This window comes from Platichthys flesus, chromosome 6 (genome assembly GCF_949316205.1).
Source record: "Platichthys flesus chromosome 6, fPlaFle2.1, whole genome shotgun sequence".
In the NCBI taxonomy this organism is placed as follows: domain Eukaryota; kingdom Metazoa; phylum Chordata; class Actinopteri; order Pleuronectiformes; family Pleuronectidae; genus Platichthys; species Platichthys flesus.
The window spans coordinates 13,635,551-13,663,502 of record NC_084950.1 but is presented as its reverse complement, the minus strand read 5'-3'; the positions used below and the strand labels follow the sequence as shown (position 1 = coordinate 13,663,502).

General features: G+C 40.3%; 3 protein-coding genes across 10 annotated transcripts; 2 read left to right on the top strand and 1 right to left on the bottom strand.

Moving 5' to 3' along the window:
• Positions 1-1,763: 1,763 nt before the first annotated feature.
• Positions 1,764-5,965, top strand: LOC133955005 (beta-1,3-galactosyl-O-glycosyl-glycoprotein beta-1,6-N-acetylglucosaminyltransferase 3-like). The gene has a single exon (XM_062389640.1). The coding sequence runs from the start codon at positions 4,353-4,355 to the stop codon at positions 5,616-5,618; it is 1,266 nt and encodes a 421-aa protein (XP_062245624.1). The 5' UTR covers positions 1,764-4,352; the 3' UTR covers positions 5,619-5,965.
• Positions 5,966-10,140: 4,175 nt separating this feature from the next.
• On the top strand, positions 10,141-11,500 carry LOC133955004 (beta-1,3-galactosyl-O-glycosyl-glycoprotein beta-1,6-N-acetylglucosaminyltransferase 3-like). The gene has a single exon (XM_062389639.1). It carries the CDS (start codon positions 10,141-10,143, stop codon positions 11,356-11,358), a length of 1,218 nt encoding a protein of 405 aa, XP_062245623.1. The 3' UTR covers positions 11,359-11,500.
• A 916-nt stretch (positions 11,501-12,416) lies between these two features.
• Positions 12,417-25,528, bottom strand: bnip2 (BCL2 interacting protein 2). 8 transcript variants are annotated; one of them, XR_009920841.1, is made up of 13 exons: positions 24,517-25,528; positions 21,785-21,880; positions 21,580-21,647; positions 20,914-21,090; positions 18,563-18,745; positions 18,252-18,354; positions 18,040-18,171; positions 17,406-17,492; positions 16,863-16,961; positions 16,145-16,180; positions 14,723-14,741; positions 14,124-14,199; positions 12,417-13,027 (listed from the first exon to the last, which is right to left on the bottom strand). XR_009920841.1 is itself a non-coding variant. In XM_062389636.1 (13 exons), the coding sequence occupies exons 1-11, from the start codon at positions 24,882-24,884 to the stop codon at positions 14,729-14,731; spliced, it is 1,362 nt and encodes a 453-aa protein (XP_062245620.1). In that variant the 5' UTR covers positions 24,885-25,528; the 3' UTR covers positions 12,417-13,027; positions 13,398-13,435; positions 14,723-14,728. The 8 variants fall into 8 exon arrangements, 6 of the variants coding, with proteins under 6 accessions (XP_062245620.1, XP_062245619.1, XP_062245622.1 ...); XM_062389636.1 differs by lacking the exon at positions 14,124-14,199 and adding an exon at positions 13,398-13,435; XR_009920842.1 differs by lacking the exon at positions 16,145-16,180.
• Between the last annotated feature and the right edge of the window lie 2,424 nt (positions 25,529-27,952).

Genomic DNA, 27,952 nt, shown 5'->3' with positions numbered 1-27,952 from the left:
CATCAGGTGTCTGCGTCACTGGGATACCATCATATCAAACAGGTTTAAGATCATGCATCACAGTAACGACAGGCTACTACACTTCCCAGAAACTAAATATATCTTTTTATTTGACTCCCCAGAGATATTTCTTTAACAAAAAAATCAATAAAATAGATCTAAATGAAATAAAATAAATACTGTAAAATGTTGCATCCTGAACAACCTTGATTATTCATGTGCTTTTAAATGAAAACACATGAGGGTAAGACAAACCATTATATCAGAAATGCAGTTTAAATTATCTGCAAAACAAAAGTGGTTAATTCCAAGAGGCAGGGTTTATGACCTGTAGCAAGCAAGAAGGGGGGGGGGGGGGGGGGGAATCAAGACTGTCTGACTTGACTTTACTTTTGGAGAGCTGTCATGTTATCTTAATGTACAGTCTCCAGCTGTTTCTCAATTCAGGGGACTATCCCATTTAAAAAGGATCCTTTAAATGTTTCCTCCAATCCCTGAGAAACAAAGATTTTTATTTTCCTGTGCAACTGGAACTCTTTCAACTCGGTGTATTTGGATGTGACGTCATTCCGAGTGCCGATCTCCAAGGTGCAATGGAACACAGCATGACTCTCCCTGGTAATAAAGGCAGCTGAGAGAAATGCCACGGTGAGTAAAAGTACAGATATTTTACCTGAAAGTGACTCCGGTAAAAGTAGAAGTCACCCGTCTGAGAATGACTTGAGTAAAAGTCTTAAAGTAGCTCATATTAAATGTGCTTAAGTATCAAAGTATCTGAACCCCAGAATCTGAGGTTCAAATAGTAATGGACTAGTTCATCTGAACTTCAAGTGCCTCTTGTGTCTACATAAGAACACTAAAAGACCACAGTATAACCACTAAATGATTGTGTAAGTATAACTAAACAATGGACCTTTGATCAGTAGCAGGAATGATTCACAATGCCCCTTATGATAACTCAACAAAGGGAAACAAGTTCTAGCACACAAAATAAGATAGTTTCTCTTTTGTTAACAGCCTGCACAGCTCTAGTACAGAGAAGAAACAAATTGAAATGTTTTACCTGTGACTTTCTGTTCTTAAATGATTCACATAGGTTCCACATATGGCAGCATCGGAATTTACGTGGACAAGGCTTTCGAAAATTCAATCGATATTCTGATATGTTCAGTGGAACGAGGCTGGACTTAGTGTGCAAGAACACAAAAGTAGAGAGATAAGTGAATGTATGGAATTTTATTTACACAATCAGGAGCTTACGAAGCAAATGTTCAAAACCTAAATTGGCCACAAAACTGAGAGTGCTGACAGGCTGGTAAGTTCAGATACAACCAAAGATCCTGAGTACAAAGTGACTGCAAGGTACTATCAGGTAGGCAGGCAGGTAAGAAAGATACAGAAACAGACCGACAAAAAGGTCAGCCCAAGCGTATGGTAAGTGAGTCCCGGTCGAAGGCCCAGCTTAAACACCTCACGTATATTTGGTTACGCCTCAAATGTGTTTGTCTTCTGCCGGATATCCTTGACGTAATCTGTTATACAAGCAGTAAGAATATATTTTTAACAATACCCTATTTGCACTTTTTTTTTACATTGGTTGATTTGTAAATTGTTATGCTTAGATGTGGATGTTATTGGATATGCCTGCGTTCATATAGACTATATAGACTAATATTTTCTTGGACCATTCCACTCTACTGCGTCACCTTCTATTCAAGAGTATTTTTATTGGAGCACTTTCTAAAGGCTTCTCTGACTTGTGCACCTGCTTCCCCCTTTGGTGTAATGACAGCTCTTCACTTTGGACTCAAAAGCCGAACTCAGACAAGTGATCTCTAGCAGTTGAAAGGCCGGTTTAGTGTAAACTTGGAGTAGAGTAATGTGGAATTTGAAACGGAGCTGACGGATGAGCCATGCAAGCTGAGGCAGCAAAGTAAACAAGGAAGTGCGTGATGTGAGCTGCTGGACGAGGAATAATGCAATAATGATAGAAGCTGAAACAAACCGTAATGTTGGACCTTGTGGGCAAACGGAATGATCTATACGGGAGCGTATAACTGCCCTCTTCTTTTTTTTTACTTTGTTTATTGATTTTCACATTTAGAAGAAATTACAGTGTTAACCCAATACTTGTTATTATTGTTGCCAGTTAACAACAAACCAATGAACAAACAGGCCTCCTCCTCGGCAGAGTGATAGGAAGATACACAATTAAAAGCAAAAAATAATAACAATAATACCATTTTTTATAAAAATTCAAATAAATAAAATAATCTACCAACCCTAACCACCAGATTCATACAGGTTCACCCAGCTGGACAAACAGAAGAAGACTGGTGAGGAACATCACTTCATCTGCAATATCTCATGTAAATGAATAAAAAACTCACAGGAGCAAAATCGCCTAAATGTTAAAATATTGTGGTTATTTAAATCCAATATTATACAAATGTAGAATTGCAGAGAAAAAATTTTATTTTTGCACAAATATTCAGTCATTAAACAATTGTGAAGGACTATGCTTCTTACCTGAGAATGAATCCCAGATAAGAAATGTCAGACTCATCGTAAAAAATTCTTATCTGGGTTTCAAATATCTGCATCAGTTGGTGAATGAGGCCGATTGTTTCTTGAGAAACTACAGAACCCTGTGAATAGCATGCAGAGTTAGAGATGGAGCAAATGCATGATGGTAACTGTCTCTATTGTTTCACTTTCAGGGGGAATAGTGAATGTCACACGTGTGATGCATACTGTAAGATCTGCTTTGGTCCTCAAGCACAGGATTGTTCTTCTTGTTTCAAAGGTACAAAGACTCAGTCTTGTCGGTCATGACATTTCATTTGATCATAGCCCCAGGGCTTAGGTGAGTGTGTGTGTGTGTTTAGTGTGCATCTTTACAGGGTATTTCCTGGAACAGGACAGTTCTTGTGTTGTTCAGTGTCCATCTGGCTCCTATGCAAACAATGCAACTCAGCTGTGAGGACTGCTCTCCAAACTGTGAGGCCTGCATAGATATCAGTGATAACTGTGTCAGCTGCGCCAAAGGGCGCTATAGACTTTTTGTCCACCAGGGGCGCTGCTGGTCAAATTGCTCCGAGTAAGCTATTGTAATGATTTTTGTAATTATGGTAGATTTTTGTTAACTGTATCTGTCTCTTTATACATATTAACTATCTCTTGATACCACTTGCAAAAGTTTCTTTAAGACAGCTGAGGGTTCATGTGAAGCCTGTGACATCTCCAGTCTCTTGCAGTGACTGGAATCCACGTTGTCATTTCACCTGTACAGCTGTGCGTGTTGTTAGCAGGTTCTGGTACGGTCCTGTAAGTTGGAGCTCCTGTGAGTCAGCCGTGGGTGTGGTTGAGTCAACCTGTAAGAGAATGGGTGAAGCAGGTAAGTGGCTGGCGAGCAGTTGCTCTTGCTGTTGCATCCGCTCCGGCATTACCTTGTTATAGTGGGTCATGATTAAAAGTGTGAGCATCACATCTTTAACTGCCTTTTTGAAAGGTCGGTCAAGGATGGGAAGTCCTAAAGTAGGGGTTGATGGTAAGGTCAGTTTCAAGTCAGTGAAAGATTTTCTGTGTTATCAGTCCATATAACTTTATGATATGCTTGTAGGCCATTGTGTGATTGCACTGAGGTGCGCCTCGAGGACAGCATAGTTAGGAATAAATGATCTGCAATAAAAGCCCATTCAAAGGAATGACATCACTTATTTCTTGGTAACAGTTTAGGAATATTTTAAATTACCGGGATTTGCACTCTGCTGTGATCACATGCCTTAAAAATTTAACTTGTTCTCTCACAAACTGCAATTTTTTCAGGCTTGCTTTGTGGCCCTGACACAGGCGTGTGAATGTATAAGTTTCACTGTTGAACTCTAATGCAAACCAGAAGTCGCTGTATTTGCCAGATCAACAACAGAGAACATTTTACTATTCGGCAGAACTAGCTTAAGGATTGTTTAAAGATTTGGAAAAGACAAAGCACGTTGTAGTGGGGCATTGACAACTTACAAATCTCAGATGAATCGCAAATCATAAGATTGTGTTTTATCCAAATATTATTTTATTTGTGAAACAGTGGAATGATGATGTGACTTAAACAACTAAAAGCTATACGATTTGATGTACATAAAAATAAATATGAAATAACGTCCACCTAATGTGCTCTGTTCTACTTGACAGCTGGTTATGCTGCCACAATCTTATGTCGTCCTCATTTGACACACCTACAGCAAATAGGGCCTGAAGGTGTTTGGTGTAATTCATCTGATGAGGTAGTGTCATTGATCAGTCTGCACCGAGGACATCATCACCGGTGAATTAAGGAGACAGCTTCTGTAAGGATGGCGCGTCACAGGTTCCCTAAGTTGAGGATCTTTTGTTTCATCTTCATAGGTATGTTTCTTGCATTTGTCTTTTGGGAAGGCGGCTCTGGCAGGTGGTCATCGGCTGATTTTGTAATACCAGAGCAGTTATATACGGACCTGCCCGTGTGCTTAGCCATCATCAGTGGAGACACAGAGGGCAAGATGAGTAAATTAAAAGAGCTTCTAGCATCTGGGACAGAGCAGAAGAAGCTTTCGGAGGATATCTACCTGAATGTGACAAAGGACTGTCCAGCTTACATTCAAAAGAGAGATTTCATTACAGTGCCTCTCAGTGAAGAGGAGAATGACTTTCCCATTGCCTACTCCATTGTGATCCATGAGAAAATTGAAATGTTTGAGCGACTTCTTCGAGCAGTTTATGCACCTCAAAACATCTACTGTGTGCACATGGACCAAAAGTCCTCTGAAGAATTTCAGAAGGCTGTGGAGGCTATTGTTGCCTGTTTCCCCAATGTGTTTATAGCTACAAAACTAGAAAAGGTGATTTATGCCTCCTGGTCCCGTGTGCAAGCAGATCTGAACTGCATGACAGATCTGTTGAAGTCACCCGTAAAGTGGAGGTACCTGCTCAACGCCTGTGGGACAGACTTCCCTATTAAAACCAATGGAGAGATGATTAAAATACTCAAGATCCTAAATGGAAGGAACAGTATGGAGACTGAGGCGGCCGGCGACTACAAGAAAGCCCGTTGGCAATATCATCACATTGTGACCGACAGTGTTATCAGGACAGATGAGATGAAAAGTCCCCCGCCGATTAGCAGCCCGATGTTCACAGGGAATGCCTACTTTGTGGTCTCAAGAGACTTTGTGACACATGTGATGCAGGACACAGAGGTTCAGAAACTCCTGGAGTGGTCGAAGGACACGTATAGCCCTGACGAGCACTTGTGGGCCACTCTACAGAGGATGCCCTCTGTACCCGGATCGACGCCTGCCGACAGCAAGTTTGATTTGTCAGACATGCTAAGCCTCGCTCGTGTGGTGAAGTGGAGCTATTTGGCAGGTGATGTAAAAAAAGGAAGTCCGTATCCTCATTGCACTGGTGTTTACAGACGAGCCGTTTGTGTGTACGGAGCTGGTGACCTCTGGTGGCTGCTGAGTCAACAACAACTTCTTGCAAATAAGTTTGATGTTGAAGTTGATGACATTGCTATAAGATGTTTGGAGACTGTTTTGCGTTTCAGAGCTGTGGGCCTTGACCCACTGCTCAAAGGTTAATCGTCCACTATGTTGTAATGGTTTTGATCATGTAAAATGTATAATATTAAAGAAATCTTCCACAGTCATAAAAAAATGGCCTAGTATAAAATCATAAGGGGTATTCTACTGAGTTGTCTTAAATGTAATGCTGCTATGGTATTTCCAAAATACTACCCATTGTGATGTGATGTTAATATTAAGAATAATAGTTTTCATAAATCGTATATCATTTTAGAATGTTATGAGCATTAAATATGATAAACAATGTGTTTGGCTGATGTTTTTATGGGATTTCTGTGATGCCTTTGTGTAGGATTTCTGTGTTTTTGTGGCTCCATCTAGTGGATCCGGAGTTCTGTCAACTTGTCTTGCCAGTTTCTAGTTCTGTTAATAAAATGGGGTTGAGTGTTTGTATTACTTAAAGGGTACATATTATCCCCATTTTACCACAAGTTGATATGGTTCCTTGGGGTCTTAATGAAATGTCTGTAACACATTTTGGTCAAAATACCACAAGGATAATTTAAACAGCACCCTTTTTACCCTGTCTAAAACAGCCCTCCTCAGATTGACCTGTTTTGAGTGCCTGTCCCGGTAGGCATGTCAGATACCCAAACTAATGTGTAGAAGTACTACAAAAATGGAACTTTCATAACTTGTCCCCTTTAAATCCTGCCACGCATACTCAAGAATTGGTCACTGTATTGCTTCGGTAAAGCTATTTGAACAAAACGCCAAAACAATGTGGTTCCATGGATGATAAATAAATCAAAAATGTTAGTAGCGCAACAAGTCTTTGAGCTCAAATTGGCCTCAGTGCACCAGTGTACTGAAAGCTGGATCAGGACCCACATATATTCAGGTGAAATCAAATATGAATTGTGCTTGCCCGTAAGAGATAGTTGGACAAGTTCCAGACACATCGAAATCATGTGACTGCCAATTATAGGAAAGGTGATATATATATAACTATCCAGGATTAACAAATAAAATATCGAAAACTGATCAAGTAACTAAATTACATTGATGTAACAGGATAATTGTAGTCATATGAAGAGCAGAGCCAATGAGTAAAGTAATGGTGAGACCTACATCTTTGCTTTAGTCTGTTTCTCTCACAAACGTTCTCCCTCCACAAGTCAGAGAGCACATTCAAGTTAAGATCAAAACATACACCTTTATTTTCCCAAGGCAGGGTTCGTCACTCTGGAACAGCAGCAGCCACCATCTCCACTTTGCCGTGCATGTCCTGTTCGATCCTGCAGACAGATTCAACAGACCATCAGGTGTCTGCGTCACTGGGATGCCATCACATCAAACAGGGTTAAGATCATGCATCATCACAGTAAACACAGGCTAATACACTTCCCAGAAACTTTTCATACGATCACATCCTGGAAAGGGATCGTTACAATTCCACCCTTAAAAAGGGAGTTCTTCCTCTGTGAGAGAACATTTCTGTAAATATATCTTTTTATTTGACTTACCAGAGATATTTCTTTAACAGAAAATCAATGAAATAGATCTAAATAAAATTAAATAAAGTCTGTTAACATTTTCCATCCAGAACAACCTTTATTGTTCCTGTGCTTTTAAATGAAAACACATGAGGGTAATACAAACCATTATACCATTTGTATCAATATGATATTCTCACTTCTCCTGAAACCTTGTGAGAGAAATGCAGTTTTAATTATCTGCAGAACACAATGCAAAAAGTGAAACATTCCAGGGGGCAGGGTTTAGGACCTTTACTGTAGCCAGCCAGAAGGGAGGGGGAGACTGTCTGACTTGGCTTTACTTTTGGGGAGCTGTTAGGTTATCTTTACAGTCTCCAGCTGTTTCTCAATTCAGGGGACTATGCCATTAAAAAAGGATCCTTTAAATGTTCCCTCCAATCCCTGAGAAACAAAGGTTTCAGTGAATGGATCTTTCCTGGCGGTGTTAGTATCTGTGAAATGCCGCGTAAATTGTTATTATGAACTGTTTTTGCTAACAATGGGTAGCTGGATAACGAAAAACAATGTTCCTGTTCCAACTGGAACGCTGTCCACTCAGTGTATTTGGATGTGACATCATTCCGAGGGCCGATCTCCGAGGTGCAATGGAGCACAGCATGACTCTCCCTGGTTGTAAAGGCAGCTGAGAGATCTGCCACGGTGAGACTGAGACACATGGAGAGGAAACATACACACTCACTCACTATTGCCTACTTCACTATACAGTAACGTCTGTATAGAAGACTATAAAGTGAGGTTGGCTGTGGTTGTTTTTGCCTAAGTCAAAGCTCTCTCCCGGAAAAAAATTTGCTGGGGCCAAAGCTACGAAAGACTGAGCAGAAGTGCCAGTGTCAACATGCCCCGCGGTGTTCCTGAGCCGGACAGCGGAGATGAGGTGGATGTGGTGTACACCAGCAGAGGTGGATCAGTCTATCGACGCAAAAGCTTCATCCATGAGAAGGACACTGATGCAGACCAGGATGTGGATGAGAACACTTGTCTCAATCAGTCTTAAATACATCCAAACAAGAACCCACAGTGAGGAATGTACACTCCTGATCAAAATCTTAAGACCAGTTAAAAAATTGCATGAATTTGCATTTTGCACTGTTGAATCTTAGGAAGGTTCTAAGTAGAGTTTCAAAATGCAAAAAGAAGAAATGGGAACAAGAGCCCAAAAGTTGTGAGCAGGCCATTTATTGAAAACAACAATTTAACTGAAGTAGGCTGTTCATCCGCTGATCAAAAGTTTAAGACCACAGCTAAAAAAAAAAAAAAACCTCCTAAAACAGAAATTAAAGTGTCAAAAACTGACTCAGTAATCAGTAGCTCCACCATTGTTGTTGATCACTTCAAAAATTCGTTTTGGCATGCTTGATGCAAGTGTTTCCAAAAGGCTAGTGCGAATGTTGCGCCAAGTGGTGAAGATGGCTTCACGAAGGGCATCCACTGTCTGGAACTGAAGTCCATTTTTGTAAACTTCCCTTGCCATCCATCCCCAATTGTTCTCAATTGGATTAAGATCAGGGGAACACGCAGGATGGTCCAAAAGAGTGATGTTATTCTCCTGGAAAAAAGTCTCGGTCAGACGGGCATTGTGAATTTGAGCGTTGTCCTGCTGAAAAACCAAGTCGGTTCCACTGTGCCGCGTAGAAAACATCTCAGGTGGCATCTCCTTGTCATGCCAGTAACGTTGGAAGCCATCAGGACCATCAAGGTTGCATTTTTTCTCGTCAGAGAATAAAACTTTCTTCCACCTTTGAATATCCCATGTTTGGTGCTCCCTTGCAAAGTCTAAACGGGCAATTTTGTGGCATTGAAAGAGACGTGCCCTTTGAAGACGTTTCTTGTTTTTGAAGCCCTTCCTTCGCAGATGCCGTCTGATGGTTATTGGGCTGCAGTCAGCACCAGTAATGGCCTTAATTTGGGACGAGGATCGTCCTGTGTCTTGACGGACAGCCATACGGATCCTTCGGCTGAGCACCGGTGAGATTTTTTGGGGTCTACCACTTGATTTTTTTGTTCCATAACCCTGAGGATCTTTTAAGAAATGCAAAAAATGACTGTCTTACTGCGTCCAACCTCAGCAGCGATGGCACGTTGTGAGAGGCCTTGTTTATGCAGTTCAACAATCCTACTACGTTCAAAGACGGTGAGCTTTTTTGCCTTTGCCATCAAGAGATCTTCACATTGTGATTACTTGACAGGAAATGACATGGAATCCAAATTTTTGCACAGATTTTGGCTTTTAAAGGCTGTGGTCTTAAACTTTTGATCAGCTGATGAACAGCCTATTTGAGTTAAATTGTTGTTTTCAATAAATCGCTTGCTCACAACTTTTGGGCTCTTGTTCCCATTTCTTCTTTTTGCATTTTGAAGCTCTACGTAGAACCTTCCTAAGATCCAACAGTGCAAAATGCTAATTCATGCAATTTTTTAACTGGTCTTAAGATTTTGATCAGGAGTGTATTTTGAATGCACACAAATACGAAGATTGACAGGTGAATTGAAAATAGTTTAGTTAATGCTTAGATGAGAATGTGGTGGTATGTTTCTTCTTGAGTTCTGGTGTTTATTCTACAAAGTGCCAGTGTCTTTATGATACACATTCTTAGAAGAGGCATTTGTGAGTGAAGAAAGGAGATATGAATACATATATCTGTGTATACATGTGTGTACTTGGCTTCCTTTTTTACTTGATATTTAAGAGGTATTTGTGAAACAGTGGAAAGATGAAAGAGAACTTATACAATTAAAATGTTTACGACTTCTTGAACATACACATATATAAATTAAATAAAGTTCACCTAACGCGCTCAGATCAACTTGACAGCTGGTAATGTTGTCCTAATCTTTGTCAGTCTTCATTAGACACACCTACAGCAAATAGAGGTTAGGTGTCATTTGGTTGACGAGGCAGTGTCATTGATCAGTCAGATAACCTGCACTGAGGACATCATCACCTGTGATTTAAGGAGACAGCTTCTGTAAGGATGGCGCGTCACAGGGTCCTTAAGTTGAGGATCTTTTGTCTCATCTTCATGGGTATGTTCCTTGTATTTGACTTTTGGGAAGCCGGCTCTGGCAGGTGGTCATCGGATGATCTTGTAATACCAGAGCAGTTATATACAGACCTGCCCGTCTGCTTAGCCATCATCAGTGGAGACACAGAGGGCAAGATGAGTAAATTAAAAGAGCTTCTAGCATCTGGGACAGAGCAGAAGAAGCTTTCGGAGGATATCTACCTGAATGTGACAAAGGACTGTCCAGCTTACATTCAAAAGAGAGATTTCATTACAGTGCCTCTCAGTGAAGAGGAGAATGACTTTCCCATTGCCTACTCCATTGTGATCCATGAGAAAATTGAAATGTTTGAGCGACTTCTTCGAGCAGTTTATGCACCTCAAAACATCTACTGTGTGCACGTGGACCAAAAGTCCTCTGAAGAATTTCAGAAGGCTGTGGAGGCTATTGTTGCCTGTTTCCCCAATGTGTTTATAGCTACAAAACTAGAAAAGGTGATTTATGCCTCCTGGTCCCGTGTGCAAGCAGATCTGAACTGCATGACAGATCTGTTGAAGTCACCCGTAAAGTGGAGGTACCTGCTCAACGCCTGTGGGACAGACTTCCCTATTAAAACCAATGGAGAGATGGTTAAAATACTCAAGATCCTAAATGGAAGGAACAGTATGGAGACTGAGGCGGCCGGCGACTACAAGAAAGCCCGTTGGCAATATCATCACATGGTGACCGACAGTGTTATCAGGACAGATGAGATGAAAAGTCCCCCGCCGATTAGCAGCCCGATGTTCACAGGGAATGCCTACTTTGTGGTCTCAAGAGACTTTGTGACACATGTGATGCAGGACACAGAGGTTCAGAAACTCCTGGAGTGGTCGAAGGACACATATAGCCCTGACGAGCACTTGTGGGCCACTCTACAGAGGATGCCCTCTGTACCCGGATCGACGCCTGCCGACAGCAAGTTTGATTTGTCAGACATGCTAAGCCTCGCTCGTGTGGTGAAGTGGAGCTATTTGGCAGGTGATGTAAAAAAAGGAAGTCCGTACCCTCATTGCACTGGTGTTTACAGACGAGCCGTTTGTGTGTACGGAGCTGGTGACCTCCGGTGGCTGCTGAGTCAACAACACCTTCTTGCAAATAAGTTTGATGTTGAAGTTGATGACATTGCCATCAGATGTTTGGAGACTGTATTGCGTTTCAGAGCTTCAGGCCTTGACCCACTGCTCAAAGGTTAATCTTCTACCATGTTGTAATGATTTTGATCATGTTAAATGTATAATATTAAAGATATCTTCCACAGTCATAAAAAAATGGCCTAGTATAAAATCATAAGGGGTCTTCTACTGGGTTGTTTAAATGTTATGCTGCTGTGGTATGTCCACAATACTACCCATTGTGATGTGATGTTAATATTAAGAATAATAGTTTTCATAAATCTTATATCATTTTAGAATGTTATGAGCATAAAATATGATAAACAATGTGTTTGGCTGATGTTTGGTCAAAATACCACAAGGATAATTTAAAACAGCTCTCCTCAGATTGACCTGTTTTGAGTGCCTGTTCCTTTAAAAGCTAACACTAGCTTGCACCAACTTAGATCGAGATCTGACTTAGAGAAACCATAACAAATCGCGGGATTTTTTTTTTTCCCGAGTTTTTGTGTCGGTAGGCATGGCAGATACCCAAACTAATGTGTAGAAGTACTACAAAAATGGAACTTTCATAACTTGTCCCCTTTAAATCCTGCCACGCATACTCAAGAATTGGTCACTGTATTGCTTCGGTAAAGCTATTTGAACAAAACGCCAAAACAATGTGGTTCCATGGATGATAAATAAATCATAAATGTTATTAGAGCAACAAGTCTTTGAGCTCAAATTGGCCTCAGTGCACCAGTATACTGACAGCTGGATCAGGACCCACATATATTCAGGTGAAATGAAAACATGAATTGTGCTTGTCCTTAAGAGATCTTTGCTTTTCATTGCTGATCACTTTTTCCAGTTGGAACCCACACCGATCAAACATTACTCCCAGTCAAACCATATTTACTGCCGCACAGAGTTGACACCAGATAAACACTTTTGGAACATAATGTCGAGAACAGTTCCTCCTTTAACAAATATTGACCAAATGTGTATTATAATGAACGGCCCAGTTGTATGCTGGACAAGTTCCAGAACCATCTAAATCATGTGACTGCCATTTATAGGAAGGTGACCTTCATCTTTGCTTTAGTCTGTTTCTCAAACAAACTTCCTCCCTCCACAAGTGAGAGAGCACAGTCAAGTGAGGGGCAAAAAATAAAACTTTATTTTCCCCAGGCAGGATTTTATAAGAGAACGCCAGCAGTGAACAGTGAAAAAGGTGCCATCAAAACTTCCAAGAAATGCCACTCAGTGGGTCAGAGACCTAAAATGCAGTTTAAAATAAGAGCAATCATAAAAATATATTAATTTCTCTCCTTTGTCACCTTTTGAATATAAATATATATATTTAAATGTAATAAAGCAGAGCATGCATCAACCATTTGTAACAAGAGTGCCTTAAATAAAGTGTAACTAGGGAACACCAATAAACTAAGTTGGACTTGATACACCGGCAGGAAGTAAAAAGGATTAAAAACATTTCAGACAGCATGTGGTGAAAATGCTGAAGATCAAGCTATTTGACACAGAAATACAGCAAAAGGTTTCAATGTAACAGGCAGCACAGTTTCAAAAAGGCATTTTCCGATGCTCCGATTTAAGTCTTCAGTCACGTCGCCCAGGACAAAAACCTAAGATTGGCCGTCGTTCAAAACATTATCCATCGCTCTCGAAGTGTCAACGGGTGGGGGTTCGTCACTCTGGAACAGCAGCAGCCGCCATCTCCACTTTGCCGTGCATGTCCTGTTCGATCCTGCAGACAGATTCAACAGACCATCAGGTGTCTGCGTCACTGGGATGCCATCACATCAAACAGGGTTAAGATCATGCATCGTCACAGTAAACACAGGCTAATACACTTCCCAGAAACTTTTCATACGATCACATCCTGGAAAGGGATCGTTACATTTCCACCCTTAAAAAGGGAGTTCTTCCTCTGTGAGAGAACATTTCTGTAAATATATCTTTTTATTTGACTTACCAGAGATATTTCTTTAACACAAAATCAATAAATTAGATCTAGATAAAGTTAAATAAAGTCTTAACATTTTCCATCCGGAACAACCTTTATTGTTCCTGTGATTCTAAATGAAAACACATGAGGGTAATACAAACCATTATACCATTTGTATCAATATGATATTCTCACTTCTCCTGAAACCTTGTAAGAGAAATTCAGTTTTAATTATCTGCAGAACACAATGAAAAAAGTTGTACATTCCAGGAGGCAGGGTTCAGGACCTTTACATTAGCCAGCCAGAAGGGAGGGGGGGGATCAAGACTGTCTGACTTGGCTTTACTTTTGGGGAGCTGTCATGTTATCTTTAGGTACAGTTTGTTTCTCAATTCAGGGGACCATCCCATTTACAAAGGATCCTTTAAATGTTTCCTCCCATGCCTGACAAACAAAAGGTTTCAGTGAATGGATCCTTCCTGGCGGTGTTAGTATCTGTGAAATGCTGCGTAAATTGTCATAATTAACTGTTTTTGCTAACAATGTTCCTGTGCAACTGGAATGCTGTCCACTCAGTGTATTTGGATGTGACGTCATTACTAGGGCCGATCTCCGAGGTGCAATGGAGCACAGCATGACTCTCCCTGGTAGTAAAGGCAGCTGAGAGCTGCCACGGATGAGACTGAGACACGTGGAGAGGAAACATATAGACATGTTGGCTGTGTCCGAAATCACCCACTCACTCACTATTGCCTACTCCACTATACAGTGACGTCTATATAGAAGACTATGAAGTGAGCTCATCAGGAAAAGAAAAACACTTTTGGACATTACTCTGAGCTTTTTTTTTGCACCGGTAATGAGGTCACATTAAATTTGAGGTAGACCTTCCTACCTGGCCTTGACCACCTCCTATGCGGGCTGGGTAGACTGCGTCCTTTGAAGGATGCAGCCCCTGAATTGAGATGCAGCTTATGTGTCACAGCGACACAATAAACATTTATAAATATGAAATAATTAATAATTAAATCCATGGCAATATGTGAGGTTTCAGTGCATTCATCTTTCAAGTTTGTCACTCAACTGTTTACACCTTTAGAAAACACAAAATATTAAGTCCACAATCCCTTGAGCCCCCCAAAAATTGCCTGGTTATTATTTTCTCTTAGGGTTCTAACATCCCTCGAAATATCTATGAATGAATAACCTCAGCAACTGAACATTAGTTACTCATCAGTCATGAGAAGAATATCTCGGTGTGCATGAGCAATGCGGACAAAGGTTTGTGACAATTACCAAAAATCTGCAGGCAGTGGGTATGCAAGCGAGTCATGCAAAGAGCTGTGAGAGTAAACAAGCAGGGTGTTCAGTGAGGATGAATTACTGAGGTCAACCATGTGAGGATATGGTTAGAGTGCAACGCCAAACCACAGTGAATAAGACAAGCCACTTCTTGTAGTTCAAGTCCACCCTAATCAGCATGATCAAACTTACCCAACATCAAATTTTAAACCTGGTATCAAAAAGACACATGCAAGGGAGTGAATTACTGACATCCTATTATCGTATGAATAACAAATAAACCATTTAGTCTTTCACTGCCTGAATAAGCAGAAAAGCACTTCTCTCCTGTCTGAAGGGGAGTGTGTGTGTGTGTGTCTCTACTCGTCTCCATTGCTCATCACACAAACTGATGTATTGTATTAAGTTATTTATCGATGATGTCGGCTCATGAATCAGGATCATTCCGGTCACTTTAATCCTGATGTCCTGGCTGTTTGCTTCACTTCTTGTCTCAAGTCGTGTGTGACAGCTGCAATGCGTTAAAAATGTAGGTCCCCCCCCCCCCCCCATTGTGTTTAAACAAATGGGAAACTGTAGAGCCAATCATACGAACATAAATTCAAGTTTAAGTACTGTGATCAGTGCTGGTGTACATTGTTAATGTGTAAAGAGAGCGCAGGTCAGCTGGGGAGTGAGGTCATGCGGCAGCACGTTAATACAGCGCAGTACAAGAATACCATGACTGTAATGTGCGTCTGCTTCTGTCCTGCAAAAAAAGATTTTGTAGTGGTGGGCCGCTGTATTTTCCTAGCATTTAGTTGAGTGCATAGCCCTACTTTTCCTAAAGGAAATACAGTCGTCATACCCGGAACCTTACACAGCATAACGCTGCGCGGCCAAGCGGTGCTCGGGCAGACAGTGTGCCCCATGCGTCATAAGGCAAGACTGGTAACGATCGTTGGAAGCCATAGTAATTCAATTAATTGCCCTGCTAAGGTCTGCATAACAATAAGGTTCAACAGTATCTGGCAACAAAAGAAAAACTCAGCTGTATAGACGTACAAGGTATATTTAACCATATTAGGGGAGTTGATTTGTTAAAGCACAAGTTGAGTTAAACAATCAACAAGCCACCTATTTTGGAAACCAATCAAGCAGCTACTCAGTCTGTTCACTAGGAATGCCCTAAATCTACTTAGAATAAAATGCTGGACGATACAAAATACAATAAGAGGACAGTGGATTTTGGCCGAAAAGTATCATTTAATAAAAAAAAGGAGTTGAGAGAATGAGATGTCTTGGTGCTTTTCTAAAATCCAATGGATAAAATGTATTGTTAGTTTTGTGAAAAGCAAAAAAAAAGAGCCCGACCGATATGGATTGTAGGGGACAGATGCAGATACAAATATTATCGGCTTGAAAATAAATTAATTCAAAAAGAAAAAGTAAAACATTAATACAAATGCAATTATATTCTGCATCGTTTATCCTGTAAAATCCACATTTTCATATTGGTGCATGTCGGCAAACAAAAACGCTGACAGCACAACAAGGCTAACATTGGTCAAGCAGAAAATAGGTCGAGCTCTAGGAAAAAAAACTGACACTGATCCTGGGTGAAAGTGCAAATACCTTTTACGGCTATTCCTGTTTTTTTCGTCGTCAAACCTTAAGAGGGGGCAGGGAAATGAGTTAAGGAAAAGAGAAATACACAGCCAACAGCACCCAAACATCCAAAAGAGAAAAAAAACTTTTTTGATATATTTGTGCCGAGGTCTTTTTCAAACGCCACGAGAAAACAAGACCTGCCCCGGGTTAAGCCACATCAAGGAAGAATACAGCATCCGTAATTGTCTTTGTCTGTTATTTTCTTAAATACCTCATAATATATGCTTTTACAAAAGAAAATATTTAAATATTGAAGGTCTTCGCCTTATGCCTTATGTAGGCCACAAAGGGAAAATACCTACTAGAATTTGCCAAACAATTAAAGGAAAACAGCAACAATGAGCCAGATGAATTTAGAGGGATCATTAAACGGTGTTTATTGCAGGTTTGGTGAATACATTTTGATGGAGATGGAAGGCAGCCTATGCTTTTGCAGTCCTGTTATTTTATTTACCTTTTTTTCTTCAATTTACTAATTATATTTACTATTTCATTTGAGCAGTCATATTATTATTGTAAGTCGCTTTGGATAAAAGCGGCAGCTAAATGTAATGTTATGTTCATATTCATATCACCCAAACAAGTTTAACTCACATACATCTTATGTTAACTGCCATGGACATTAAATCTCGTTGAAGAGAAACTTGGAAAATGCTGATGTGGTAGAGTAAAACATACTTACTGCTTGATACAATCTGGTATGGACACATACTCCATAGGAACCAGCTCTGCGAGGTCTGTCAAGCTATACACATACTTGATTTTCTGACTAAATTTGGTGCTGTGAAGAGAAGAAGAAAATGTGAGAATCTCATGCTACATTCAAAATAATACGCATTTTATAAATCTGAGGTAGATCCATTATGTGTTAGACCTCCTCACTTTGCTTACACAATGAATAAGCATTATATAGATAATTATTTAATTTATGTTATATTGCATTGATGACAATTATACTGCAATAATTATTGATGTTTTATTGACCAGCCCTATAGATGCCCAGCTGCAGAGTAGACAACCTGATTCCTTTTTACACAAGTACACACGTGACCAGTGTGTGTGAATGATCATGTGATATGCATGGTCAGTTAGGCAAGTAAGGATGGAGATCATTTCTGATATGGAGCAAAACTGCTCATCTTAAAAATAAAACCATATTAGAACCAACATCGCATCAATGATTCACAAAGATCTTGATTGAATCATTGTGATATAAAACAGTTACCTTATGAAAGGTTTTGTGAGTGCCAGCAGGGTCCGAATAAACCAAGACGGATGGACAATTATCAAAGACTTCAAGTTCTTCCTTAACCTGCAGAAAGAGAGATTGGTAAAGATGAAATCACAGCATGAACATATTGATGCCGTTTCTATTCGTGTCGAGTGTTGACCAGTGACCACTAGAGCTGCTTTCCAGACATGCGCAGAACTCAGGGTAATCTCCTAAAATCATCCAGAAGGGCTGGCTGGCTGTGAAAACACAAATGTCCGGGTGATAGGCTCCAGACTTTCTCCTGAGTATCTCCTGCCAGCCCCAAGTAAAAACTACAGACAATGTACAAGTGAACTCAAAGACAAGGTGCTTGGCGGAGGATTGACCTGAGGGTTGACTAACAAATTCTAAATCAGGTCATCCATGAGTCACAGTGAATTGTTGTAGTTGATGCAATGAAATTCCCCTTGGGCAGTACTGATACATCCTATTCACAGAAACATGAGGTCAACGTGATCAACGTAGCACTGTTGTGAATGCGTTGTAGCATTCACAACAGTGCTACATTGATCACACGTGAAAGGCAAGACCTAATTGTTTGGTCACTCTTCCGGAGTTCATTGTCTGAAAACGGCTTGTGACTCACCTCCTATCAATCTGCTGATAACACTTTCTGAGCCAGCCGACAGTTGGCATCTTTTTCCGAGAGGTCGCTCCATTCAAATACACTATCATATAGTTCTCAGCAACCAAAAGCTCCAGTGTGCCAATGACATACCTGAGACAAGGAAAAATCACATTAGTGACGGCCCTAAAATGTTTGCTCACAAGGCCAAAGGAATTCAGATAAACACTCACTTGAATAAATTGTCCATGATGTATCTATAATTTGGTTGATTGCTCTCAGGCATAAAGCAGACAGCAAACACAATTATGGCATTCAAACCGTCTCCATAGTAACCTGCAGGGGAAATCAAATGTTACAAATTGATGTTCCAGTACCAAAATAACATTTTAAGTATCAGATCTTTGTAGAAACAAATATTTGCTTAGAATTAAAAGAAAAGCAGATTTAACGATTCATATTCGAACAAAACCAAATATCCTTACAATTAAATTGCTGTATTATGTGACTGTACTAATGTTTATGAATATAATGAGCCACTGACCTCCATGGCTGATAACCCTCTTGTACGGTTCAATGGCTTTCATGTCCACTCTGTGTTCCTGGTCTCCGATACGAAACACCCTCCAGCGTCGACCCTCCTCCCTCTCCTCCGAGGCCGATGACTCCTGAACCGACTCCACACCTTTCTGAAGCAGCTCAGTGGCCTTTGGTTTCGGGAGATCGTCTAAAGGAGAAGACGCATTTTAAAACACACAGCTTGGATAACGTAGCCACTGGATCTGAGAGTTGCTTGGTTTAATCACATTACTTCTGTTTTGATTGAATCATTGCTACCCTTTGTGGTTCAATTAATTCTCGTTTAGTCTTCCATTAAGGTCAGTATTTGCCTGAGGGAATATCTAAAATTTCATGGGAGAAATGATGAATAGCAATAAATTTCTCAGCCAAATGATTCTAGTGACGCACTACTTCTTCAGATATGTGAGACATTCTACTCTTTTTTGGGGGATATATAGCTTAATGATGAAGAAGTCATAAAGTATAATGTTCAAATGATCATGTATGTAAAGCATGCAGCAGGCAATGATTGAAAAAAAAGGGAAAAATACAACCAAATCACACCATCACACTTTCATGAAGCTCTTCAGTGAGCAGCACATTCCCTAAATATATCACTTATCATTTTCATTGTAAACACAAGTCTGACAGAGTTTAAATGTGATAGCTACTCCCACCGGTCATTCCAACCGGTCGAGGCAGATGACCGGCCACATCAAGGCTGGTTCTGCTAGAGGTTTCTTGCTTTAGTAAGCACTAAAGCACACATTGCTTTAGTGCTTACTCATTATGGGAGTTTCTGCATAATTTTAAGGTGTCTGCCTAATATGTAAAGTGGCTTGAGATAATGCAAGTTTTACTGTTAAAATTTAATTTAACAGTAAAATATGGTGCAAATTCAGTGGTAAAATGATAAATTTAATATGGAGCACTTTTTTTTTTAGATGATAGGGGAGAAACGAGTCGGTCCTTGGTTTTAGAGCCACGGTTTTCGGCTGATACAAAAACGTTTGGCGCAGAAAATAGAAGAACACTAGGGAAACATGTTGGACTTGACTTCACATCAAATTACTTAAAAACACAACCTCACAAAAAGATGTGAGGGTGTGTGAGTGGGCGTTCCCCATAGTCCCAACATCCAGAGTTCAACCTATATATTTACAAAGTCTGTTTCAGACTCCCTCACAAGCCATACATAGTTCAGTCCAATCCAGTTCAAACAACGAAACACAGGTACAACAATAATTAATCCCTTCCGGGTTTTACCACAGCTTCATGAACCAACAACTCGGGAAAGTAAACGTGAAACGCTTCGGCAAAGGTTAAACAGACGATTGCTCTGAAGCTTCTAGTTTCTTCTGAGTGTTGGTTCAGATTATGCAGGGTTGTGATTAGCGCTCATACACACATGCAACAGGCTGCACCTGCTGTTGGGGCAGCGTATGGGATTGGGCCGGGAGACGTCTTTACATATCTCCTGGACCACGATTTAGGTTCAAGAATCGTTATAGCTCTATTAGATGATTATGTATTAATTTATTCTGCCATTTCTTGTGATGAGTAATACCTTGTAAAATGTGACACAATGACCAATAATCAGCACAGATTAGCAAATGTAAAAATGGCACCAATCTGATGACAACAATTTAACCCATGTGTCAATATTGCTTGATAATTTTCTACAATGCAGGAAAATTTCAGGAAGGGTAAAAGAAAAGTAACATGCCCAAATATACTGAGTGCAAATGAAAAAGGTACGACACGTGAAACACCCACTGATTTGTTTGAACGACTGAAGATGGAAAATAATCTGGACAACAGGGGTTGATTGATTTATGAAACAGGTGCTGTCCAAGAGACCTTACCACAAGGATAAGAGAAACCTGTTGCTGGCCTGCAGCCTGTATCCAGGCAGAGATCGGAAACAATTCTTCCAAGAGGAAAAAAGAGGAAGGCAGCAGTTTGGAAACACAAGAAAACAACAAAGCATATTTTAGCTATGCTTCAGGCAGACAGCTGCCTATCCAAACCTGTACAATCAAGAACGGAAATGCCAATAGCTCAGAGAACCGGGACATGAAAAAAGATACTTATATTTATATCACTTGCCAAATACTTTCAATAAATAATAATAAAACATTGCCTTGGAGTTTTATCTATGGGTCCAAAGGTTAAAGGTTTCTTTGCAGTTCACACCCCATCACATCAATTTAAACTTTGCTGTTTGACATTTTTTGTATTACCTTAAAAACTAGAACAAGTAGGGTTAGTCCACTCTAAAAGTACTAATACAGTCAATACAATTGTCCCCACATTATATAAAGAAGTATTTACCTTCCCATTCAAACTCATTGCTGTTGTCTGAGGGTGTGTCAATGTCATCAAGGTCAAGCTCTGTACTTTCATCCAGCTCATCAGAGAGAAGTGAACCCTCACTGCGGTCAAACGTCAGGCTGATGTTCGGAGCTGAAAGCTTTTTCTTTGGCTTCTTGCCATGGTCCATTACATAATCTGGGTTAGATACCAAGACATTGAGGGTCACCTTTGTTATACAGGTTATGTTTAAAAAAAAAAAGCCTATTATAACAGAACACTCAGAAGTCTTAAATTTCAGTCATTGGGGACAAATCCAGAGTACTTGTGAATCTTGCACAAATCAAGTGGCATCGTCCAGTGCTAGTTTTCACCACATAATTGTCTCCTTGTGTTACTCTCTCTTCCCAGTAGCTAAGCAAAAGAGAACTGCCTACGCAGATTTTGGACTCATGTTCTTTGGATCTGGCTAACTCTGACTGCTGAGGTCTAAAATTAGTTTCAGCTGAACTTTTGAGTTCATTTTGGCACAAGGGAGACTCAACAACAAAGTACAGGAATGATTGCAGCAATGCAGTACCTCTCAAGGTACTCATGTCAGCATGTCATTTTGAAGATAGACTTGAGAATATCTATGTCCTTTAATAAAATCATTATATGCACCAAATACTATTCTGTTGTCATTACCTGGGTCTCTCTCCTCGGACGTCCCAGCAAAAAGTTCATCTTCGAGCTCCTCCTCCTCTGGTAGGGGCCTGATAACAAAAAAGGAGGTGTGATCAGGTTGTCAGTAGGTCTACGGTTCATGTGACTTTTTAAACAAAATCATGCAATGCAAAAGCTCTGATCCGTGAGCCATCCTATTATTATTAATGACTGAATGAAACAATACCGTGGAAAGTCCTCATCCTGCCACTCCTCCTTAAGTTCCACTCCTTCCATGCGTAAGCGGGCTTCTGTTGTGGCGACTGACTCTTGGCGCTCAAGACTGGATAAGAAAGCACAAAAAAAGTTTTGATATGTTTATGTTTAATGATTTCTTTTGAAACTCACTGAAGGGTTCTCTTGTACTACAAATGTATTAGGAACAAGAGCAGGGCGAGCAAAGATTATCTGTAACAAACTAAATCAGAAGTATACGGTCTGTTATCTGTCAGCACTTGCTTGTGACTTGTACAATCCTAAAAGGATTATGGGGGAAAAACACTGAAGTCTACTAAGAGTCAAATGCAAGTTCTGTTCTTGGCTTAATACCTCCAATACAAAAACCTTTAAGATGTTACTGGTTATGAACATCAACATAATTGGATGTAAAAAGATAATGGATCCCCTCACCTTAGCGGCACCAAAGCACATAACACTGCAAATAAGAGTAAGGTTCTTCAGGTCATAAATTAGGTTATAAATATGATGGATTATGTTAACAAATGCTAGGTCTTAATTCTACCTGAAGTGACTCATGTACATGTAAACACAGTTTGGAAAAAAACTTAAATTGCCAATTTCAGATACCTACTGTAAAAATAAAGGATAGTATCTGCTTTTCATTTTGCTGTGGCCAACCCTGCCGATTACTTAACATTACATGGAGTCCGGAAGGACCTTTGCTTGTGTCGACATACCAAGCATCATGTGGTTCTTAACTGTAACCAGTACTCCAAAAACCAACCATGGCACCTTGTGGAACCAGGTACTGAGCAGACGCAGTGCCAATCACGACATGATTCTTAATCCTGACTTGTGGGTGGCTGTGGCTGTGGCTCAGGAGGGGCCATTCACTAACGGGGAGGTCCGGCCCAATTTACCTGTTGGCTGGGCCATCGTAGTGTGAATGGATGAGTAAATTAGCAGCATTATATACAGCAGTAGTAACTGCAGTGTAAAGCACTGCGAGTGTTGAAGACTAACATGTGATATAAATGCAGTCCTTTTCCCGTTGTCTCCCCGAGAGTTAAGGCTTGCTGCTGGCCACATAATCAGATCAATGGCTTCTTGAAAAGCTTACGAGCTTGTGTTGAGGGCTTAGGTATAAACCATAAGGCTCCTTACGAATGCTGATTGAGGTATCTTTATCTGTGTTGTACAGGGCTCCCTTTGATGCATAAAGCACACACGTGCCTGTTATTTGTGCTCCAGACACTCAAACATTCAAGGCATTCGGTACTCAACATTTCATAAGGCATCAGTTTAGCTGTTTGCTTATGTATAGCACTAATCACCACATTATATCTCAAACTCAAATGAGCGAGTTATGAGTGCCACAGGAATGTGGTTTCCTGAATAGATAGCTTTGAAATCAAAGTGTGTTGGGGACCTGGCTGCATTGAAATGGAATCAGCCAACTTAGTGACCAGAGATGGAATAATGAAAAATAAGTCAGTATAACAAAATAAAATAATAATGTACTTAATGGTGACCTCAATTAAGATGCAGATCAGTGATTTGAGATCACTGATTGTGATTATGCTGACATCAAGTTATTTCACATTTTACACAAATTAAATGCTAACCTCTTTAAAGAATTGTCTAAAATAAGGTTATACTGTATGATGATCAGAAGAGTTGACCAATATGTTTATGTTTAATGAGTAGTCATTTCTCTTTTCTCATCTGTCTTTCTGGTATCATATTGTTTGCTGTTACAACTCTTCTTATTAAGTCCCATGTTCAAGATTAAAAGGGAAGGGAAAGTTACTTTACAACAACCGTAACCTTATATTTGCATTTAACTTCTAAATAACACTACAGTACAAGCACTTAGGACTAAGATTTAGACATGGTCGACAACTTATAAAAAGGCCCCATGATACGCAAATCGGTTTCTGTCCAATAAAGAGCGACCCATTATGGCCTACATGAAGCACTCTCCAAGTTGAATACTTCTGGTGATGTGGTTTAAAATCTATTCTGTCGTCTCAATCTTTCAAACAAAGCTCAAGTATGTTCACGAGAAGAAAAGTTGTTGAACTGTCATCTCGATGATGTGAAAACTTGAACGTGCATTTCACTACAGGTGGTTTTATTAGGATCACGTATCAGCTGAATGCTGTATATATATATATATATATATGTGATGTTGCTCAGTGCACAGACACCTTTACATCTATAAAATGTCACGCCGGAAATGAAAAAGCCCAAAACACACAAGTTCTAAAACTCTGATTCCCTCTTTGTTTTTTAGATTGAATGAGAAAAGTGTTGAATCTACTCAGTTTTCATTTTTGATGTCATGTTATTCGTCAGGCTAAATTATAGGAGACTAAACAGATTTGTCTCTGCTCCCTTCATAAAGTTGAAGAAGTCAATACCAACCTCAGGGTAACTCGCTATTTCACTTGCTTTTCTGGACAGTCTGAAGACATGAAAATGCCAGGTTTGGATGTCTCCTTCCCTAATGGGCCCAGCATAGCTAATACCAGCAATTAGCACTGGTCTGAGGCTGGAGGAGGGCTGGCAGTGACATGTCAAATCATTTTCACATGCTGCGCATTGGAAAACACTCACAGACACTCAGTCACACAGTCATTCAGAGTCTGGACGAGTAGCATTCATGCAAAGGGGAGATGATATGTTTAAGTCGCACAACACGCATGAAAGAAACGTAAAATGTCCACATATACAGACCTTCCGATGGGCCCGGGCGGTGAACGTGGCTTGGGAAGACTCACTGGGGTAGAGCTTCTAGCTCCAGGCTGTTTCTGCTCATTGTCTGGAGTCGTCCTTTCCTGTGGCGTGCCTCTTGTTTTGGTTGGACTCTCCTGGAGTGCCTCTTCGCCATTTTTGACAGGAGGCATCGTGCTATTTTGTAAATCCTCCACCTCCTCCTCGTTGCCTTCTCCCGACACCCCAGAAGACGAGGGGCTGGAGGCCAGTTTGTTTACCCGCTCGTCGCGAGTCGTACTGGGTGTGACACAGTCTGGGTTGCTATTGTTCAGATTCATATCACCTACCCCCTTAAGCACCACTTCACTCTCTATCACGTCCGATGCCATGAGTCTGCCCTGTGACTGGAGCGGGTTAGGAGCGGAAAGAGCCCGTCAATGACACGTTTAGAACAGCGACCTGCTCGTCGCTTTCAATCGGTCAGATCGCTCGACCTGACTTGCACAACTTCTCGAGAAGTTTGAGGCTAGCGTGCTAGCTCTTCCCCGCTGTACAGCTAGCCGGGGGAGGGGGGGGGGGGCTGACAGCCAGCTACGCCATCTAACTGCGATTTCTAAAGAACCAAACCCGTGCTAAATGTCACACGGGGGGGAAAGCGGAAAGTCACCTCGTCCACATGCGTCACACGGGGGAGTCGGGACAGAAAGTGCGCTGGCTTCGCATGAGCAGCGGCGCGCAGTGATCCAACTTATCCGCTTCCTTCCTTCCTTCCTTCCTGCCAGTCGCACTGTTCCGCTGCACGCTAGCCCACAGGCTACAGTTAGCTACTTTAGCGCAGCGAATCACAAGCTCAGGTTGTCCACATGCCGCCGGCTACAGTCCGCACCGTGAAGACACGACAGCTGTCAGCCGCGACCCAGCCGCCGCACGGAGCCGGGCTCAGGACTCAGTAAGTATCCGCGGATTTAACAAACCGGGTCTAACGAGAAACGTAACAACACAACACTATTATTTGCTAGCGACGTAACTGACGCATTCAGCTACGTAACTAGCGTCTACTTCTACGTGTAGCCAGCCTTCTACGGGGGTTGCCAGGTTTGTATACTTCAGGCACGTATCTAATGTTACTATTAAGTTCGCGGATTTCCTTTGCATTTTAATCGTAAAAATATATCTACCACCTGAATATTAAAGATGTATGCATCCTGATGCAAGGTTTTCCATATCCCACATGTTCCATGTATATTCAGTGTTTCATAAGTAAACATGTTCAAATAAAAGTTTATAAAGTGCATTGCTCCCCAAGTTTATTCAAATGTGTGTCACAGGATTTTACTGAAGTTATTAGATGGTAAATAGGTGTAAGGTTTCTGACCGCTCGATGGGAAATTGGCCAACCTGGCATCCATGTCAGTCTTTCCGTGAGGTGTCACTCCTGACCAGGCTTCACTCCTCTCTGCTGAAAGCAGAAATCAACATAATTTTCATTCCACACAATGATTTAAAATGTATATTGTCCTAATTGTATATTACAGTAGTACGTTTCTTACAATGGTGGAAAGATAGTGTCTTAACATTTACAATATAAGTTTACTAATTTGTGTTATTTTAGATTTCTTGGTGACTTCATCTCAGAGACTGTTATTGCATAACATGCTGCTTAAATCCAACTAATCAGTACAAATTCAATAATGTACAGTACAGCAAGGAGACTATGCTGCATTATTCCAACATCATTTTAATTTCATAATTTTAAAATTATACCGAATGACTTTGACTTTGGAGCAGAGTTTATACACTATGATATTTGGTACTTGAACTCACTTCTCATTACTACTGATATGTCTATGAGTAGTGCTGTATGTTGACTTTAGTCCAAAAGACTATGCCATCATAAAGAACTCAGATGATGTTAGTTAACATGCACTGATATATCAAGAAAAAAATATAGACTTTAACGGCTTTATGACATAATATGACTGATAACTTTTCATTTGTTTGTAACACTAATCACTTGAATAGAGTTGTCTTGCCATCATTGACTAATCTTTGCCACTAGATGGAGGCAAATGCTCACCTAAATGCTTCAATCAGGGACCGTGGCATAGTTCGTTTGAGCACAACACTTTTCTTGTGGAAAGCAAACTGTTGGAAGTGTAATGAGGTATTTTTTTTGCATTTGCAATTATGATTCAAGCATCTTTAGTAGGAAACATTATTAATATGAAATAAGCAATGACAGCAATGCTGTGTCTTCGATGTAACTGAGGAATAAATATTACTATTTATTCAATAGTGATATATATTGTGGAAATGATAGTAATTTTCGATAGGAAGCCTATTTCTGCAGAGATAAGAGCCACTTATTTTTTATTTTTAAGAGCCTTCACACTGAAGTGAGTAAACTCCAACAAATGCACACTCATTTCTCTTTTGGGGATAGGTACAGGCTAATTGGCATTTTACTATAAGACCTAATGGTAAAAATGAACAGACAGCTATAGGTCTAATATGATGGTGCTGCTTGGTAAATACCTCCTCTGTGTGCAGCGGATCATTCTGCATGATTTCTAATTAACACCTTGCTATTTATTCTGTGGGATCATTAGGCCTCATCACAAAAGGATAATCCAGTCAAATTGAGAGTGCTTGCCTTCCACCTTCCACCATGGTGCTGTTTGCTAATGAGTCATGTTGCAATTATCAAACAAATTAAGACAAATGTTGCCTGTTTAGCAGAGATGAATCTGTGGAGCCATGCTGTGGTATTCACAATACAGAACACGGATAAAAGAATCCTAAATATTTCTAGTAAATGAACAGGACTTAATATATTATAAAATAAAAAAATAAAACATATAGATTGGACATTTAATGATGATTTAAATTCAAATTTTTTATTGTTCCATTTTATTTTTAAAATAACCCTTCAGATGTATTGTGTTGCAGTAAAAAGCTTTAAAAGGTGATAAGGAATTTTTTGTAAAAATAGAACCAGAAAAAAGACATTGTCAAGCAGGAGCTAATGCAACATTCTAAAATGTGTGTTCCATTCATGCTCATGGTTGCTCTCAGGTCATATCCTTACAACACAGTGCATCTATTGCAACCAAAGAGCTAATGTTGTACCTGCAGGTCCACGGAGCCTATCAGATTGTTGAACACTAAAATCTAAAGTGGCATTTTCTATTTCAGAAGTGATCCAATTTGTCTTTTTGAAAGTGAAACATGAACTCAGGCGCTCAGCGCAGATGCAGTCACAGACCCCTCATTTCATCATGAAAGGAGGGATGAACGTTAGGATCAGAGATGGAGGCATAACCTATTTGTGAAGCAGAATCATTAGCAAGGTTCTCCATCCAATTTCCATAAGTGGGGTAGCGGGAAGTATTTAGGCTACTTGAAGTATATCACTAATGAGAAAAGACAAAAAGGATTCATGTGCATGTTTTATGCA

What these genes read in the sequence shown, in the direction of transcription:
- LOC133955005 (XM_062389640.1), top strand. Translation starts at nt 4,353, where the DNA reads ATGGCGCGTCACAGGTTCCCTAAGTTGAGGATCTTTTGTTTCATCTTC.
- LOC133955004 (XM_062389639.1), top strand. Translation starts at nt 10,141, where the DNA reads ATGGGTATGTTCCTTGTATTTGACTTTTGGGAAGCCGGCTCTGGCAGG.
- bnip2 (XM_062389632.1), bottom strand. Translation starts at nt 24,884, where the DNA reads ATGGCATCGGACGTGATAGAGAGTGAAGTGGTGCTTAAGGGGGTAGGT. An exon ending in CCGCCCGGGCCCATCGGAAG is followed by an intron (nt 21,881 to 24,516) that starts GTCTGTATATGT and finishes TTTCTTATCCAG; the next exon opens with TCTTGAGCGCCAAGAGTCAG. An exon ending in CTCACAAAACCTTTCATAAG is followed by an intron (nt 16,962 to 17,405) that starts GTAACTGTTTTA and finishes TTCTCTTCACAG; the next exon opens with CACCAAATTTAGTCAGAAAA.